Here is a 20,503-nt window from a genome sequence, read left to right as displayed (position 1 = left end):
GATTGCGCCGATATGATAGATGTCTCCGTCCTGATTGTTTTCTGATGTGAACGGCTGTGTGGCTATAACTGGAAGCTCTTGCGACAGCGCTTATATCATTTTCTATCTTAATTGTATCACTAAACCGACTTATCATCATTTAAGCCGCCTGAACGTTTCGCTGAAAGGTACGCGCTCTGCATCCGACTGCAGTCATTTTGTCAAATCTTAGCTCACTAGGACAAATCTCGACCTCTGTTCGACCTCTACTCTGAGCGAGGAGATTTCTTTAGCTGGGATGACAAATAATTTGTACTTTAAAGTCCATTTCAAGATTTGCCAGCTTCATATCCTCTTTATGATTATGGGCCTGATCTCTTGAGGCATTCCTATGAATTTAATGAGGTAATGTCTTGTAGTTTTTTTTTTTTGTAATAAAATCATTAGCAATGCAGCAGTGACTCTTTTCTAAAAAAAAAAAAAAAAAACAATATCAGAAACTTCTTAAAGTAAATCAAATTTCTTGCATGTATATTACAAAGAATTTACAGTTTAGACTAATTAAATATACTCAGAGATCAGATTAAATATCTCTAGGTTACCTATGTAACTCTATCTATCTATCTATCTATCTATCTATCTATCTATCTATCTATCTATCTATCTATCTATCTATCTATCTGTCTGTCTGTCTGTCTGTCTGTCTGTCTGTCTGTCTGTCTGTCTGTCTGTCTGTCTGTCTGTCTGTCTGTCTGCTGTCTGTCTGTCTGTCTGTCTGTCTGTCTGCTATCTGTCTGTCTGTCTGTCTGTCTGTCTGTCTGTCTGCTATCTATCTATCTGTATGTCTGTCTGTCTGTCTGCTATCTATCTATCCATCTATCTATCTATCCATCTATCTATCTATCTATCTATCTATCTATCTATCTATCTATCTATCTATCTATCTATCTATCTATCTGTCTGTCTGTCTGTCTGTCTGTCTGTCTGTCTGTCTGTCTGTCTGTCTGTCTGTCTGTCTATTTATACCTGTGCATGTAAGTATTCACAATGAACGGTCAGTATACATTACTCGCAGCTCAGAGAATCGAAAAATTCTTACATCTCAAAATTAAACGTACGTTAGAGTGTAATAACGGTGATATATGTACAGTACGAGCGACAGGGTCGGCTGGTAGAAATGCACTAATCAGGCTCTCTTAAAAAAGAAAAAAACCCAGATGGTTCATTTGTTTTCCCATCCACATTATCTGATATCTGCTGTTGAAAACTATAGGAACCATAGGAACTACTGTAGTAACAATGCTTTTCAGAAACCTATACTGTTTCAAGCAAGCCAAGGATGAATTGTTTTGTTTTAGTCCATTACATTGAGTGGCATGGCTCTAAATGGGGTGTCTATCAGGGATCATTTATTATATTTCATTGATGTCAAATATACTCAGAGTATCAAAAATTCAGTTTTTTTTAGATTGAGTTTAGACTTAATATTCTCAAACTATCTGTATCTTAATTTACTTATCAAATCTCAGTGACTGTCATTACTTACACCTAAAAACTTACAGTCCAGAGTCAATAAACATTAAACACTGCACTCGCAGAGGTGATTTTTCTTCAAATTCAGTTCAATTCGGTTTTATTTGTAGAGCGCATTAAATGCTGACATTGTCCCGAAGCAGCTTTCCAGAAATAAATAGGTCATAAGATGTACATTTGTAATTTTACTAACTATAAGTTTATCCTTAGTGAGTGAGCCAGTGGTGACCATGGTACTGAAAAATTCCTTGCGTGAGACCAGTCGGTGCTTCATACATCTGTAGTAGTACTTTCTAATCAATGCAATATTAAACTGGCAGCTGATGTGGTTTAAATAAGACAATGGTCAAAGATGTGGTCAATTTTTCTGGTTCTGGTAAAAACTATATATTTTTATTACTGCTGTTGCATATTGGACTAACCGACGCATATTAATGCACTTAGTAGAACATCCAGACAGTAAAGCATTACAATAATCCAATCTAGATAGTAGTTTCTCTGCCTCATGTAGCGACATCATATTTTATATTTCAGCAATATTTCTGAGATGAAAAAAGGCTATCCTGGTAAAGTTATTCACATGAGCCTCGGAGGAAAGACAATCAGTAAAGTCAATAATAACACCAAGGTCTTTTACTGTTGCACATGATGAGACAGAAAAAACATGCAGATATATAAAAGGTATACAGTGTATTTCAGATGCCACTGCCCCTAGGCAACAATGCAGAATTAAAAAGATTGCAAATATGAATTTATAAATTAGTCCCTATACAGGTAGGCCTCTACTCACGACAGAGATACGGACCTGCCGAAAGTCGAAATGTCGCAAGCCGATAAAAGTAACTACTGTTTCACGGGAGATCACCGTCACGATCACGGTCACAGACACACCGGCTTCTCTTTTACGTCTTCTTCTTCTTTCGGCCATTAGAGGGCATCACTGTGGATCATCCGTTCCCATACACCCCTGTCCTCTACATCTGCCTCTTTCACCCCAACTACCTGCATGTCTTCCCTCACCACATCCATACACTTCTCTTTTTCCTGCCGTCTCTGTAGACGTCTTCATCCTCCCCTTCTTCTCCTTCGGCCGATAGTAGCCCAATTTCCACTGGTACCCTGTTGGCTAACGATACCTGTGGCGGTCGTTGGTAACCTGGGCGTCAACCGATCTGGTATGAATTTCTCTTTCGTGATCCGCATATTTGATTTGGTACATGTTTTTACGCTGGATGCCCCTTCTAATGCAACCCTCCACATTTATACGGCCTTGGAACCTGCACTAAGAGTGCACTAGCTTGTGCAACACTAATGATTAGCATCGCTTTTACATACGATACACAATTTCTTCTCAAGAGAAATTGCTTCCCTCTGCTTTTTTTCTCCACCAGCAGGAAAAGTGCTACTTTTGCATTTTTCAGCCATGGTAAGATAGTAGCGAACAGTAAAATTCACGAGAACGCACGAGAACACGTCTTAACTAGAGGAAGACACGCTAGTGACAGAGCTTTGTGGGTCCACCAACGCATGCCTACCAGACACCCCTTCTCCCCTACTGTTGGCAGCGGCAAATCTACTGACGGCGCGCAGACTTTAAACATTTTCTTGGATACATTTTAATGTTTTTTTTTTTATTTTTTTATTTTGCGCGACCGTCGTATCTCAGAAAATTCGTAGTCTATACGTCGTACGTCGTTAGCGTTAAGTATTGTTAGAATTCTGCTACTTACTAATGCTGCTAAACAAAATGCTGCCATTAAATAAATTTCTTAACAACAATTAAATACAAAACTGTTTATGTTGGTTGTAACCCAATGCCATACACAAACTGTATATACAAAATCATCTGTAACACTGCACTAATGTTCGTCGCATACAACAGCTACAAATTTGCAAGTGTTGACTAATCTAAAAAAAATGGCCTCATGTTTATATAAGACTTAAGATTTATTACATCTGGAGAAAAGATTTCTCATTTGCACATTCAGTGTTTTGGATAAATCAGTCATGTGTATGACCTTGAGCCAGAACATGGTTTGACCCAGAGTGTGAATAATAGCATGCATACATTTTTAATAATTGGTTTTGGAGGTAAGATCAATTGTACATTTCAGTTTTATAGCTACTGCAATATTATAAACAAGTGCACCACATTTAATCTTATTGTCATGTTTTGGGTGGACGCAAATGACAATTTCTTTCCATTCACAATTCAATACTATTCGATTTTTTTCTCATTTTTAGATCAAACCGTATACGCATGTATACCCAGAGACATGTTGTAACTCTGCATCGTTCGGAAAAAAAAATTATTTTCCCAACATCTCCCCTAACGCACGTTGTCATCCCCCCGGGACTGATGCTCTTCACACGTCTCGGGGGAATTTGTGTGTGTCTGTGTGTGTGTGTGTGTGTGTGTGAGCAGCTGCCAGAGTGTGTGAAACACGGTTTGAAGACGCGACTCTCACCTTGAATGGAAGGAAAGTACTTGAGGCTTATCTCTGCCACTTCTCCAGGCCTCTCCCACGTTCTCATCAATTTCAAATCGCCTCGTTTTTTTTTCTTTTTTTCATTACGGCTCCTGGGCGTTTGCGTCTCGCTGCTGTTCTGTAATAGTGCTTCGAGAGCGTGGAGTATTTTGAAGACATGCATCAAATAGAACCTTTTCTTTCTACATTAGAGAGTAATAACGGTGATGGATGTATGAGTGGCAGGGTTCGGCTGGTATAAATGTTTTTTTGTTTGTTTTCCCGTCCACATTGTCTTATATATGAAATATATATATGAAATATATATATATATATATATATATATATATATATATATATATATATATATATATATATATATATATATAAACTATAGGAACAATATATACTACTGCTGTAACAATGCTTTTTTGGAAACTCATCCTGTATAAAAGAAGCCAAGAATGAATTATTTTGTCAGGCCGTTACAAGCACTTTGTTCTGCCATGACTGTAACACGTAATGCTGTAATCAAGAACACCAATGACAAGACCAAAACAAATTCCATACCAGGACACGCTGAGACCAGGAGTGAGTTTTAAATAGTTCAAGTCCAAGTCAAGACAAAAATAAAAAGAATTAAATAATTTGACATAGATTAATGAATAGTCTTTTTTCTAGAAGACAGAATTACATTGTCATGACCTGAAACGAAACCTACAGAGCTGTAAAGAGATGAAAATCATATTCAACTAAACCTATAGATTATTGCATTATTGCAAAACTCAATTCATTAAATATTAATCGTGACCAATTCCAATATGATTTGAGTAAAAGACTTGCATTAAATCAACACAACAGCCTCTTCAACATGCCAGAATGAAACAAAGATCAAATAAAAAATAGATGAAGTAATAAAGCAATCTTTCAAAAAAGGATCTTCAATTAACATAGTAAAAAATCTATTCAATGGACAAATAAAATAGTGATGTTGATATCACTTCTTCTGCAGAATAAATGAACCAGGGCAGGTTAAGGTGACGTGCAAAATGTAATAGGTAATGTTCAGTGCCGATATATAGTGGAGAAAAAGTACATCTATTGAATCATAAATGTAGTTGAGTTGAGAGTCAAAGTTGCTCATATCGTTACTTAGTAAAACTAAAAAGTAGCCAAATGTTTTACTTAAGTAAGGCAACGAAGTACATTTACTCAAAAACTATTATACAATAATTATACTATACACTATAATTACAGATAGCAGTAGGTCTGAGACAAGTCCACATTCCTGAAAATGGATTGAGAACCTGAACAGCCCTAAATGACCTCATCTCAACACAAGTGATGTTCAAATCAGAGTGTTTTTGTTCTTCTTCAGTAACAGTACAAAAGTTCTTGCGTTTGAATGGACGTAAGTATGAAAAGTGAAATAGTAGTGTATGAGAACTCTATGAATATATATATATATATATATACTGTATTTCACAAAAGTAAGTACATCTCTCACATTGCAGTAACCATTTTACAGCAGTAACCATCTTCTTAAGGGACAATACTATAGAAATGAAACTTGGATATATTTTATAGTACTTAATGTGCAGCTTGTATATAAATATAAAACACACTATAGTTTGCGGACACCTGAGCAAAATACTTCTATGTACTTTTTAAACATTCCCATTCCACAATTAGTCTCATTCACTGTAATAAAACTCGGCTCTGGGAAGTTGTTCCACTAGATTTTACAGCAAGCATATGGAGATGGCCAACCGAAGACCTCCTATACATTTGTGTGCCTCCAACGTTGTGCTAACAGTCTGGGAAAGAAACCACATATAGTTAGAACAAGCAGGTGTCCCAATAATTTAGACCAATTGTGTGTATAGTATATGTGTTATAATTCTTTTTTGTGATTGATTGATCTATCTATCTATCTATCTATCTATCTATCTATCTATCTATCTATCTATCTATCTATCTATCTATCTATCTATCTATCTATCTATCTACAATCAAATATTCATCAAATCTTTCCATTTGTGTTTATTAATCATTTTAAGAACATTATCAATTATAACATCTTTTGAAACACAACCTTAGATACAAGAATCATACTGCAGATAGTCGAGAAGTTATGAAAACCTACTTATTTCACCTGACATAACTACTTAATGTAATTATTTTCCACATCAGCATTGCCAATGGTGCGTCTCCACAACCATGGACAGTTTCCTATAACATGCATTAAGTTCATAAATAAAGTGATCTAGAGTGTAAAGGTTGCAGTAACTAGGAGATACAAATTGTATTAACACAATGAGCATCAATGAAAAACAACAGCTGAACTCATGGCCCTGGATTTTCCCCTTGGGTTAATGTCTGTCTGCTTTGTGATTCATGGGTGAGGCGGTAGACTGGGACACAGACAACAATTCATTCATTTTTTATCCCACTGGCTGTCTGACTCTAAACCCTTTCTGCCCACACAGAAAACCCGTCTGGCCCGGATAAGAATAGCTAAGAAGGGTAGTTCCAACGCTTACCTGCAGAGCAAACGCAACGGACGCCTGAACGAGCTGCTGGATCTCACCGTGAGTTTTTCTTTTCCTCTGCTTTCATTTTCAACATAAGACAATAAGATTTCTATGTTCATTTCAAACATCCAATTCCACATTTGGTCCCCATTTGCTGTTATAACAACCTCCTCTCTTCAGGCAAGGTTTTTCCACTAGTTTTTCTTCAGGTACTGATGTAAGTGAAGTAAAGAGGCCTGGGGTGCAGTCAGCACTTCAGTTCAACTCAGAGGTGTTTAATAGGGGTTAAGGTTGGAGCTCTATGGCAGGCCACTCATGTTATTCCACTCCAACCCATGCAAAACATATCTTTTAGGAGATGTACTAGTTTGGGTCTCAGTTTAGATGAAGGGAAAAATTCAAAAGACGATTGTGTGCCTCCAGTTTTGCCATAAGAGTTCGGGGAAGAACAATATACAGTACGGATGCCAAACGCAGTCCTATACTAGATATATAGTGTACATCAATGGTCCACAACCCCCGGGCCGTGGACTGGCACCGGTCCGTGGGTCAATTGGTACCGGGCCACACTTAAAGAATACATAACTTACATTATTTTCATTTTATTTATTATCTGATTCTGAACGATGTTTTATTTTGGAAAATGACCGGATTCTATCCGCCACATCTGTCTATGACTCACTCTTGATGCATGTCATGATGCCTCGGTCACATGTCTTACCTTCATCCGCTACCTTCTTAAAGGAGCTGCTCAGGCCGCTAACACATAATACATTACTGCTAAATTGAGACCCCCAGGCGAGCAACATGAACAAAAAACAACACAGTGGATTCACGTTTATTATTATATTTTGAACATATCAGTTTTTATGGTCGTATCATTTTATTTTGTTGTATTTATCCGACACAACTCAAAGGCCGGTCCGTGAAAATATTGTCCGACGTTAAACCAGTCCGTGGCGCAAAAAAGGTTGGGGACCGCTGGTGTACATAATATGGATATAAAACTGACATTTAAAAAAAAAAAAAAAAAACATTCAGCAATTTTCCATTTGGAAAGAAATTCATTATTGACCAATTTGAAGTTTGATAATATTGATAATTGATCATATCAATACTGTACAAAATTGTCACAATGTGCATTTTTTTCTGAGATTTTGTTTTTCTCAGATATGAGAAGAGGTTTTTATGTTTGTCTGAGGGCTTATATAATTATATAGTGGTTTTCTACCTTTCCATTTTATTCAGTTTTATTTTGATAGCACTTTTAACAATGAACATTGTCCCAAAGCAGCTTAACAGAATTAAATAGATTGCAACTATAAATTTTAGCTTCATAAATTAGTCCCTATACATTTCTCTCTAATGAGCGAGCCAGTGGTGACAGGGGCTTGGAAAAATTTCCTCAGATGGTATGAGGGAGAAAGTTTTAAAGAAACCAGACTCAAAAAGGAACTCATCTTCATTTACTCTCTAAAATAAAATGTACATTCCTTTTCTATTGAATTTTCTTTACACATGGCGAAACATGTTCTAGAAATGTCTTGAAGTGTTTGACGGTATGATATTTTTGTCCGCTTTCCTCTTAGCTGAGAAGTGAGATGCTAAGCAGTGAGCAAATTTTCAGCCACTACACAACAGGAACAGGAAGTTGCCATTAATTGATGTCATTATTTAATGAGCAGAACTTACATTATTTGATGCCATTCTCATGATGACCTGGAACAGTTTATTTTCAAAGTGAGCTCCATGAAAACGTGAAAGTGAAGCACCAGGTTAGTCCTAAACAGGGCCCTGACCTCATCAACCCCACTGAACACCTTTTGGGTGAACCGGAACACCGATTCCGCAAAGGCGTAGTCGGAAATCTAGTGGGAAGCCTTTCTAGAAGAGTGGAGAAGGTTATTGAGGCAAAAAAGGGACTCAATCTGTCTATCAAGGTGTCTTTGGCCATTTATGCAGACATATAAAACCATACAAAACAAGCCTTGTGAAGTGGTAATGAGACTTTCTTTTTTTTTTTTTTCAGCCTTAATGTGCAATGACCATCTTTATGTCAAATCCCACTGCCAGTGACACCATTTTATTGTGCTCTGTGCCAGGGTAAAGTCATGCTAATGAAATCAGGCCAGATTTATCTTGCGCTCGCCTTCCATCCTAATTAGAAGCAGCGCCGACTTAAAACGTGTCTAAATGTAAAGCTCCTCGAATCAGCCTGTCCTCCCGTGACCACGTCTTCCTTTTGTTTTCGACGAGTGTCACTCAACATTAAAAGTCACCCCCTAATTAAAAGCCATTAGCGTCTGTTTAATACCCCCCCCCCCCCCCCCCCGCCACCCCCTCACCCCCACCCCGCAAACCTCCTTCAGACCTTCATGTCAAAGCTGTCAGCCTTTCACATGCGAGCGCACTGGCTTTGTGTGTGTGTATCGGTTCACTATTCTGTCATTCCCGTCATATCGGAGAAAAAGAGTGAGTGTCCTTATTTTCTTGGGGAGGGAAAAAAGGCTTCTGTTGAAGGTGTCAGGAACCAGGCGGATGGAGCAGTCTCTGTTTTCTGGGCGATTTTATGGCAGAAGTTGTGATGAAGCTGTCAGAGGTTTGACACTTGAAATTACAGACGTGCCATTTCTGCGTTTCACTGAGACTCCATGTCAACGCGAGGAGGCGTGAGGCCTTGGGTGAAATGGATTTTTTGTTTCACTTTTTTGGACAAAAAAATCAAACAAAATTGTATTATTGAAAAAAGTGAGTGCTGGTGCAGTACCATTACAGTATGTTAAAAAAAAAATAAAAAAAAAGCAGCCAAATTTTATGTCAATGTCTATGAATTTTGCTGCTTTCTTACAAATTTGCATATATAGAAACATTTGGTTGAATCGGACAGGTTAATGTCAATGTTAATGTTACATTACATTACGAGTTAACGTTACCTCATGTCCACATTAATAAGTGCATATTGCCAGAAACATTCACTGTAGAATATGTTTCCTAGCAGCCACTGGACCTCCATGTTTTTATCACATGACCTAGTCACATGCCAGTGATCTCACGCTCCTGAGTCCCACCTTGCACTTCACTCAAGGAAGAGGAAGCTCTGTGGTTGGACAACTAAGACTTAGGAATTATAAATGGAAGATCAAGAGGTCAAATTACTTTGAACTGACAAACTTTTACTAGTGGGGCCTTAATTACTTCCTCAGTTATATAAAAACTTTCTTTCGGCTTCTCCCATTAGGGGGCGCCACAGCGGATCATCCGCATGTTTGATTTGGCACATGTTTTTACGCTGGATGTCCTTCCTAACGCAACCCTCCCCTTTATCCGGGCTTGGGACCGGCACTAAGAGTGGCTGGGGTTGGTTCCCTGACCGGGGATCGAACCCGGGCCGCAGCTGTGAGAGCGCCGCATCCTAACCACTAGACCACCAGGGGACCTACTTTCTCAGTTATATAAATGAGATCATTGTAATTAGTTCTTGGATAAGGGTGTCTGCTAATATATTAGCCTAACATTCATTCATTCATTCATTTTCTCCCGCTTATCCGTAATTCGGGTCGCCGGGGCAGCAGCCTAAGCAGGCCCCCGCCTTCGACTGCTGCCTAATCCTCACAGCACCGTCCCTTACGGTCCCTCCTGCAGGTGATGAGCCCACGGGAAGTATTAGCCTAACACTTCCCTTATAATGTACCTATGTCTTAACTAATCCTAATAAATTTGAAAATGGTGTTTTTCATCTAGAAACTCTACACTTTCGTTTTCAATCGTTTTCCAGGATTTGCTCACCCACACCGAAACGTTTGAAAACGTTCACATCCCTGTACTGCGCAAGACGCTTCAACCTGCGTCATTTCCGATTGGTGTTTATTGACTTTCCGTCAAAACGTCAACGGAACGTCAAAACAAAAATGTGTGTATTTAGTTTTTCTGCCAGAGAGTATTTTCATCATCACTTTCTTTCTTTAAAGGGAACTACACTTGCTCCTGCCTTCGCTCTGTATTGTGTAACACACGGTGGGCTAGATCCAAACAAATTGATTCATGAATGATTTGACAAATCTGCAGAAGCTTTCACAAAAGAACAGTCATGTTGAAGGACATGAATGATTCTGAAAAAATGTTCGTGTCATATATTTGCTAAAAAAGTTTGTGTAAAATGACATATAGTAAATGGCATGAAAACTAAATAAATAAATAAATAAATAATTATTAATGCCCTGTGAAAAACAGGAAGATTTACTGTATCTGTGGAAGTTGACTCGCTGACTCGCTGCAGTGGCTGAGCTGCATTACTGAAAGATGTATTTCTGGAAGATACTCTTTTACTGTTTACTCACCATTTTGTTGTTTCCACCTCAGTAACTTTTAGCTTTTATGGTGATCAAATATATATTTGCTGTGCCATGAACCTTCAGTATCCTTCATTTTCAACTTATTAAATAATATCTTCTCACGATCTGACTGAAAAAAAAAGTGTATGTACTGAGCTAATAGTCTTAGAAAAAAAGTGATATAAATATTCTATCTAAAAATCTATTTATCTAAATCTATTTATCCTAAACTATTTTTCTATTGTGGATCACTGCAATAAAAAAAACTTCATATTTAAATGAATATTTCAGTCAGTCAGTCAGTCTGTCAGTCTGTCTGTCTGTCTGTCTGTCTGTCTGTCTGTCTGTCTGTCTGTCTGTCTGTCTGTCTATCTATCTATCTATCTATCTATCTATCTATCTATCTATCTATCTATCTATCTATCTATCTATCTACAGTGGGGGGAAATAATGATTTGATCCCCTGCTGATTTTGTCAGTTAACCCCCTTACAAAGAAATGAACAGTCTAGTAGGTTTCTTTTAAACAAAGAAAAACAGAATTAAAAAAAAAGAAAGCTTATAAATCAATATATATTTGATCGAGTGAAATTAGTATTTGATTCCGTACCAAATTAGCATGAATTCTGACTCCCACAGACCCAAATGAATTGTGTCCCTTTAGTAAAGAACTCCTAATATCAATTTGTTATGTGTATAAAAGACACCAGTCACAGAATCAACCTCTTCCATTTAAACCTCTCCACCACCAGAGGAAAGACCAAAGAGCTGTCAAAGGATGTCAGTGACAAGACTGTAGACCTGCACAAGGCTGGAATGGGTTTGAAGACCATCAGATTGTTGCCTTGGCCGTATGTTTTGGGTCATTGTTATGCTGCAAGACCCATCCATGACCCATCTTCAGTGTTCTGGCTGAGGCCAGGAGGTTCTCATCCAAGATTCTACAGTGCATGGCCGTATTTATGTGGTGATGTCTTCCTGTACCCTTAGCAGAGAAACAGCCCAAAGTAGAATGTTTCCTCCTCCTTGTTTGACAGTGGGGATGAAGTTCTTGGGGTCATATTTAGTATTTCTCTGCCTCTAAACGCGGTGAGTGGAGTTGATGCCAAAGAGCTCAATTTTGGTTTTATCTGACCACATCACATTCTCCCAAACCTGCTCTCAATTATTCAGGTGTTTATTAGCAAACTTTAGATTAGTCTGTTTATGTGCATTCTTGATCAGAGAGCCCGTGGTGTGTTACCATTGGTTTTCTTGGTGACTGTGGTCCCATTTCCCTTGAGATCATTAACAAACCGGGCAGAACCCTTAGAATCATCCTCACCACACGAGGTGAGATTTTGCATAAAGCTCCAGAGCGAGGGCGATTGACTTATCTTGTATTTCTTTCACTTTCAAATGATCACACCAACAGGGGTCTCTTTCTCACCAAGCTTCTTGCTGATGGTTTGAAAGCCCATTCCAGTTTTATGCAGGTCCAAAATCTTGTCCTTAAGGTCCTTTTACAACTCTTTGGTCTTTTCCATGGTGGTGGAGAAGTTTAAGTGGAGGAGGTTGATTCTGTGACGGGTGTCTTTTATACACAAGTTGATATTAGGAGTTCTTTTCTAAATGTTCAGGAATAATTTGGGTGTTTGGGAGTCAGAATTCTTGCTAGTTGGTAGGGGATCAAATATTTATTTCACTCGTTCAAATACAAAATAATTGAGATATATAATATTCATTTATTATTGCTTTCTGGGTTCTTTTTTATATTCTTTCGCTTTCTGTTCAAATAAACCCACCCTAAAATTCCAGACTGCTCATTTCTCTGTGAGGGGTAAATTAACTAAAACAGCAGGGGATTTAATAATTATTTTCCCACCGTACATCCCTGAACCATGCAATTGTTTGGTTATAAGGGGTGTACAAACATTTGCACTTAAGCAGAACATATTCAAAAGTGAATAGTTTTTTTGTGAGATGTGCATTGACACAATAGGTTCATACATGCTTACAATGAAATGAATGTGTGTGTGTGTGTGTGTGTGTGTGTGTGTGTGTGTATATATATATATATATATATATATATATATATATATATATATATATATATATATATATATATATATATATCTCAGGGCTCAGAGGAAGAAGAACAGCACGTGAATAAGACCCCATCGTTACAGGAGAGCCAACACCACCACCTACTGCACTGCCTGGAGAAAACTACCGTGAGTGTGAAAGTGATCCTGTCAGAATCATGTCGCATTATATCAGGGCGTTATTGAGTCTTTCAGGCATGTGAGTTGTATGTAAATGTCTAGCAGCGGTGACTGATTTGAGGCGACTGGACGTGAGGTATAATCTGAAGAACATTATTGCAAGGAGCTTTAATATTTCTGTATGTGTGTGTGCTCCTCTCTTTTCGTTCTTTTGTCCCACCGTTGTCTCATTTTGCCTCTGTCTGTCTTCTTTATACGTTGTCTCTCTCTTTCTCTCATGGTTTTCTGTGTCTGTCTCGCATTGTCTCTCGATCTCAGTCAGTCTCGCTCTCTTTGGGTCTTTCTGCATCTCTCTTTAAATGTCTTTCACTCTCTATATCTCTTTCTGTCTCTTTATTTCATGGGCTGTGTTGTTCTGTCTCTTTTTCTCTGTTTTCTCTCTCTGTGTATTGTCCTCTTGTCTCTTTCTATCTCTTCTCTTCTTTCTTTTATTCACTGTTTTACTCTCTTCCCTCTTTCACTTTCTCTCTTTCAGGCTCATGAGTTTGTGGACGAGCAGTTGTATGAGCAGAACTGTGTTGAAGGAGTGCAGCCTCTGCAGAACTTTCCTTCTCGCAGCCCCTCCAGCTCGAGTACCGAGGGCTTCACGGGAACCTGCTGCTCTCAGCGCTCGCGCAAAAGACTTGCGCTGCCCAACGCCAGCCTGTCCACCACACACACGCACACACACACACAGGACCTGCAAGAGCTCAGTGCCATCCACATCCAGTGTGGAGATCAGCTGAGCCTCGGGCCGAGGTGAGCATATGGCCGTGTGAAAAGCTTAAAGCAATAAAGTTATAAAGCAGTGGGCGACAAACCCCGTTGTTGTACGGCCCTCTGAACAATGCCAAAGACATATTTTTACATTTTGATTTAAATATATGTTTTACTCATATTATATCTGTATTCAATAATAAAGGCTTTCTAATTTAAATTTCTCTTAGTTTTGAAAAGAGGGTGAGATACTGATGGCTGAAACTATCAGCTATTTGCAAAAATCAATGCAGATAGTTTTTCCAGTTTACAGTCTGCTGTCATTACAATAGCGGCCTCTAGAGGCGAATCACTGACGCCATGTGCTGTTTATTTTTACTCGTGAGATTGTGCTGTACGGAAAGCGCTATTTTATATGTATCATTAATGATTATCTAATTATCTAATTGCATTTATTAATGAATATATTCATATTTATTTCATTTAGCACAATTTCATGATTCAGAACTTTTTTTACTTTTTGTACAGTACTTACATGATATTATACATGGAGTGATATGTTTGTTTTTGTTTGTTTTTTATCCATTATCCATTTTAAAATCCATCTATTGATTATTTGGTAATCGGCAAGTACAATCCAACCTAGCTATCGGTATAAGTAAGTAAATGTTTTGATTTCAATAGCAATGAATATGAACAAATGTCATTATGATAGAATTAGTGCTCTTTTAATAGACTAGATATCTCTTGAAAAGTAATGCTCATTTGTCTGTATGGTGCAGAAGAACAAAATAACAAACTAATCTGGATTTAGGAGGCAAAATAAATACATTTAAAATCATAATGAAATCACAATAATACAGGTAGCCACTCCGGTCCATGTCATTTTATTGTTGCAGACCGACCTAGCCCCTTATTAAAGAAAGGAAAAATTGAGTATCCCTCACAAAAAAAGGTTTGGGGACCCCGTTATTGAGTCTTGAGCTGTCTCCCAGTTTTAATTTGATTTGTCTGATTGAAACGAAATAACAAATGTAATTATTTACAAAATGTTTGTCTATATTCTGCCTTCACATCCCCACAGTTTGTTCGAAATCATTGTTTCAATAATAACATTGAATTTATATGTAGTGAATACGCCACATAATCCACACCCACCAACACACCAGAAGAAACACTGAATTACTCTTTTAATAAAAGGAGCCCCCAGTGTCACTATATGGACAAATGTTTTTGGACACCTCGCATGTGGACACCTGATTCCTATGAACTATTGAACATTCCATCTCACATTTAGTGTTCATTTGCTGTTAACCTTCATTCTTCGGGGAAGATGTTCCACGTGGAGATTTGTGCTCATTCAGACCCAAGGGTGTTAGTAAAGTCCGGTACTATGTAGGTGAGTGTTCCAGTTCATCCCAATGGTGTTTAGGGATGAGATCAGAGCTCTTAAGCAGAAGATTCATTATAACCCATGTAAAGCATATCTTCATGGAGCTGGCTTTGTGTGCAGGGGCATTGCTGGAACAGGTTTGAGTTTCCTTGGTTTTACTGAAGGGAAAATATAGTGCCAATGCACCCAGACACGATTGTGTGCCTCCAACATTGTGGTAACAGTTTGGGAAAGAATCACATATAGCTAAAAAAAAAATCAGGTGTCCCAATACTTTTGTCCAAAATAGTGTCAATGTGACCACATGAAAAGCTCCAAATTCTCAAGCAACATCACTTCACTTGGATTTTTTTTTTCTTCCCTTTTCCTCTTGCACCTTCGGTGCACAAGTTAATATTAGAAATAATGCATAAGTAAATAATATGATTTAAGCCGAAAATAAAAAACTATCATATAAAAACTGCTCTCTAAATGTTCACCTTCATCTCCAGCTGTCGCTCCAGTCTCAACCTAAAGCCCAACGAGCGAGCACAGATAAACTGCAGGGGGCAGCAGATCACCACAGCCATCATCAGCCTGCCATCTCCGAGCACATTCAGCCCGGACTCCATCACCACCTCTTCCATCATCCCGGCCATCAACACCACTTCCAGCTCTAGCTCCAGCATCGTGAAGGTCTCAGCCTTGTGAACCTACAGTAGGGAAACGCAGGAGAGCCGAGCGAGCAGAGCCACAAGCTTTGAGAAGTGCGCCGTCCAGTGGACACACTGTGGGATTAATTTTTATTCCAGAAAAAAAAAAAAAAAGTCAAGATGATGATTGAAGGATAGAAAGGAGTCTCTGTGCACCAGAATATTTCTGGATTGGGCTCCAGATTTTGGTTCTTTCTGCCCTGCTAGAATTTGGAAGAAGAACTTCGAGGAGCAGGTTGAAAGATGTTTTTGAAGACGTGAGGAAAAACACGTGTCTCGTCAGTTTGGGTGTGCGTCATCATATTGTGTGATATTCACAGGAATCTGGACGGTTTGTAAAATGGGCAAGATCACACTGGGGGGGGGGGGGGGGGTTTCCACACAGCCAAATGAAAAATAGAAGTCAGACTACTGTTTCAATTCTCTTCAATTAGAAAAATATGATTAAGACTTTTGCTTGGTCTGACTTTATAATCTTCCTTTCATGCCATTTTTCTTGCTCAAGTGTAATCTCTCTCTACTTCTCTCTCTCTCTCTCTCTCTCTCTCTCTCTCTCTCTCTCTAGCATTTATCTTTTCATTCTGCTCCTCAGTTCCTGTTCAACAGCACCTGTTAGAGACTTTGCTCTGCAGTAAGTCCATCAGTGGTTACAAATCTTGCAGCATTCCGTACTCATGCCAGTAATAAAGTAAAAGGCGGTTAAAAGCTCAGAGATCGTCATTGTCCTGTCTAATGTGAATGTCTTCATTTGTGCATCGTGACTGTTTAGGTGGGTGGTGATTTGATTACTGGAGAAGCAGAAAGGAATCGATTTTTACCCAGACATTTTACTCGAAAGGCAACTCAAGCCCTTAAATAGGCACAATGGTCACTTTTGTATTAAAAAATAACAGTTTTGCTACTTCATTTTATATTATTAAGGAACTACCCATTGCATATATTTAGAATTCTGTATCACTTTTGTTGAACCCACCTGTCACAAGACTGACATAATCCTGTCATAAGCACATCATGGGTGACAATACCTGGCATAACTGTTTCTTTTTAATGCTATAACTATAGAAAAAGACAGCCAGGGTTATATATTATTGTGATCCTCTTTGGTTACAATCTGCTTTATCTGAACCGTGTGTCATAAAACTGACATAATCCTGTTATAAACATACCATGGAAATAACTGTTGTAATAGTTTTTCAGTTATAAATCATAAAATAACAGCCGATTATTTTTCCTTTCCATTTTTATTGATCTTCCCTTAAAAATTGCTTCACAATAACCCTTCATAAGACTGACATTACCCTGTCATAAACACATCAGGGGTTAAATAACTGTCATAACCATTTATTTTTAAAGGTAATACCATATATCATAGCAAACTTTATGCATTAATGTTGGCTTTTCTCCTGTTAACATTGCTTTCTTTTTATGTCGGTCTTATGAACCATGTGTCATAAGAGTGATGTAATCCTGTCATATACATACAATAGAGATTACTGTTAGATAACATTTTTTCTGTTATATAACAAAACTTCACAGCCCAAGTACATTTTGGTTCACCTTTTCTTAAAAATTACTTCACAAGAACACTTCATAAGACTGACATTACCCTGTCATGAACACATCATGGGGCTAAATAACTGTCATAACCATTTCTTTTTAAATATATAACATTATAGAGAATGTTATGGATTTATGTTGACTTTTTTGCTTGTTTCTTTGATTGTTTGCTTTCTATGCCAGTCTTATGAACCATGTGTCATAATACTGACATTATCCTGTCATAAACACAAATGGTTGATAATATCTGTCAATCATTTATTTTAAATGAAAAAATTATATAAGAAAGCCAGTGTTATGCATTAATGTGGCTCCTCTTTGGGTAAAATTAGCTTTATCTGAACCATGTCATAAGACTGACATAATCTTGAACATAGATCATGAACATATCATAGATACAACTCTCATAATAGTGTTTCAATTATATAACAAAACCTCACAGCTCATGTTCATTTTGTTTAATATTGCCTCAAAATTCACCCGAAACCTTCATAAGACTGACATTACCCTGTCATAAGCATATTATGGTTAATAAGGACTGCCATAATTATTTATTTAAAAATGTATAACAATATATTATAGAGAAAGTTATACATTAACACTGCTTTGCCTGAAGCATGTATCATAAGAACGGCATAATCCTGTCATAAACTTTTCAAAAGGATAACTGTCAATAATTTATTTCAATGATATAACAATATGCATTAGTGCGATCCATGGGTCATAAGACTGACATACTCCTGTTATAAACATGCCATAGAGATCACGATTATAGCAGTTTATTTACATTTATATAACAAACCATCATAATTTATGCTTATATGTTAATATTCATTCTTCTCCCTAATATTGTTTCATTTGAACCCTTCATAAGACTGACATAATGATATGACAATATATCATATGTTATTGGTTAAAAAATTTGTATTTGATCCATGGGTCATAAGACTGACATAATCCTGTCATAAACATGTCATAAGATTTTTCAATAATATAACAGAATTTCATTGCCCATGTTACATGTTCATGAGATTTGTCATCATTTGAAAGTTGACTTGGATAAATCTGCATCATAAGGATGACATAAGCTTGACCCATTCAGAGTCATTGCACAAATCAGTTAAATGGAAAAGAAAAAATGGAACGCAGGTTAAAGAACTGCAGTATTTGAAATATTAATCATGAAAATACGACATAGTGGTAAATTTCACAATGATAAATGAATAAATGCTCACCATCTCTTGCACCACAGGCGACGATGACACTCGTGGCCAGACTGATTAAATGATCCCAGAACCAGGTCATGTGACGCATCTGTTCGAAAAAAATAAAAATAAATAAAAAACACACGTTTGGTATGACCTGCCTGTTTAAGGGCTACACTTTGCCTTTAGACCAAGAAAACGTTTTGAAAAGTACATATCATAACCGTGCATTAAAAATGCATAAAACGAGTGACCTAATATTGTTTCTGTATTTAAAGTGTGTGTTAATATTTTGTTGCATGCTTCAACAGCATGCTTTGGTGTCATCGCCACAAATGATTTCAGTTTCCTTTTTTGTGTGAGTCTGATATACTTGTTTTGTGTTTTTTTTTATTTTTTTATTTTAAGATTAAGTGCCATTTTCAAAGCAAGTTTTAGCTATAACAGCAACAGAATCTTTTCTCCAAAATATACTGTATGGACAAAAGTATTGAGACACGTGATTTTTCCATTTTTCCTTACCCAAAATGTTCCCCCAAAGTTTGACGGAACACAATAGTATAGAACGTCTTGGGATGCAGTAGTATTACATTTTCCAATTCACTTAAACTTGGAGACCCAAACCTGTTCCATCATGACAATGCTCCTGTGCACAAAGCCAGCTCCATGAAGATCTGCTTTACATGGTTTGAAATGGAAGATCTGCTACAGAGCTCTGACCTCAACCCTGTAGAACAACTTTGGGGTGAATGTGAACACTGACTGCATCCCAGGTCTCCTCACCTTCATCGGAACCTGATTTAACCACAAATCTCCACAAGCACACTTCAAAATCTAGTGGAACATCTTTCCAGAAGATTATTATAACATCAAATAGGAACTGAATGTGCAATAATATGTTCCAAAAGCACATACCAATCTTATGATCAGGTGTCTTTAAACCTTTGTCCATGTAGTGTATACATTTATTTGGAAATGTTCACCCATCAGAGTTCACCTCTCACCTGTTTGTCTTTATTTATTTTGTTTCTTTGCAGCCTGGGTTTAAATGTCTATTGTGCATTATTCTGTAAGATGTTTAATTTAGAACTTTGTCCTTGTGAAGAACGTCAAATAAAAAACAAAAACTGTTAATGAATATATTGGTCTCCAATATTTATTACTTAAATGTGGAAAGGTAGAGTCAAGTACAAAAGTTTGCATCCTCTTTTGAAAGAAGACATTACAAGTGAACAAATAAAAAAGAAAGAAAGAAAGAAAGAAAGAAGGAAAGAAAGAAAGAAAGAAAGAAAGAAAGAAAGAAAGAAAGAAAGAAAGAAAGAAAGAAAGAAAGAAAGAAAGAAAGAAAGAAAGAAGAAAAGGCAATAGAAAGAGAGAAAGAAAGAAAGAAAGAAAGAAAGAAAGAAAGAAAGAAAGAAAGAAAGAAAGAAAGAAAGAAAGAAAGAAAGAAAGAAAGGCAAAAGCGAGAAAGAAAGAAAGAAAGAAAGAAAGAAAGAAAGAAAGAAAGAAAGAAAGAAAGAAAGAAAGAAAGAAAGAAAGAAAGAAAGAAGAAAAGGCAATAGAAAGAAAGAAAGAAAGAAAGAAAGAAAGAAAGAAAGAAAGAAAGAAAGAAAGAAAGAAAGAAAGAAAGAAAGAAAGAAAGAAAGAAAGAAAGAAAGAAAGAAAGGCAATAAAAAAGAAAAGCAGGGAATCTCGTTCTTTGAATCTTTGAATTTATCAAAATGAGCGTGTTTTGTTGTTGTTGTTATTTAGTTCCTGTGTAAATGCTTTACATTCTGGACTCTGATGTTTGCAGATGATATTGTGATTAGTGGTGAGAGTAGGGAGCAGGTGAAGAAGAGCCTGGAGAGGT

General features: G+C 37.3%; 1 protein-coding gene across 2 annotated transcripts in view; it reads left to right on the top strand.

Annotated features, from left to right (window-relative positions):
• LOC310722686 (A-type voltage-gated potassium channel KCND3-like) overlaps positions 1-19,749 on the top strand; it is a 95,490-nt gene extending 75,741 nt beyond the window's left edge. For both annotated transcript variants that reach the window (XM_083535299.1, XM_083535300.1), the window contains exons 4-7: positions 6,470-6,571; positions 12,965-13,057; positions 13,584-13,846; positions 15,689-19,749. In XM_083535299.1, coding sequence (XP_083391425.1) covers positions 6,470-6,571; positions 12,965-13,057; positions 13,584-13,846; positions 15,689-15,887 — 657 coding nt within the window. In that variant the 3' untranslated portion in view covers positions 15,888-19,749. The remainder of the gene's footprint in view (positions 1-6,469; positions 6,572-12,964; positions 13,058-13,583; positions 13,847-15,688) is intronic.
• The last annotated feature ends 754 nt before the right edge of the window (positions 19,750-20,503 follow it).

Source organism: Silurus aristotelis (assembly GCF_946808225.1).
Source record: "Silurus aristotelis genome assembly, chromosome: 29".
In the NCBI taxonomy this organism is placed as follows: Eukaryota; Metazoa; Chordata; class Actinopteri; order Siluriformes; family Siluridae; genus Silurus; species Silurus aristotelis.
Note: the sequence above shows the minus strand (reverse complement) of the source record. Positions and strands in the feature narration are given on the sequence as shown.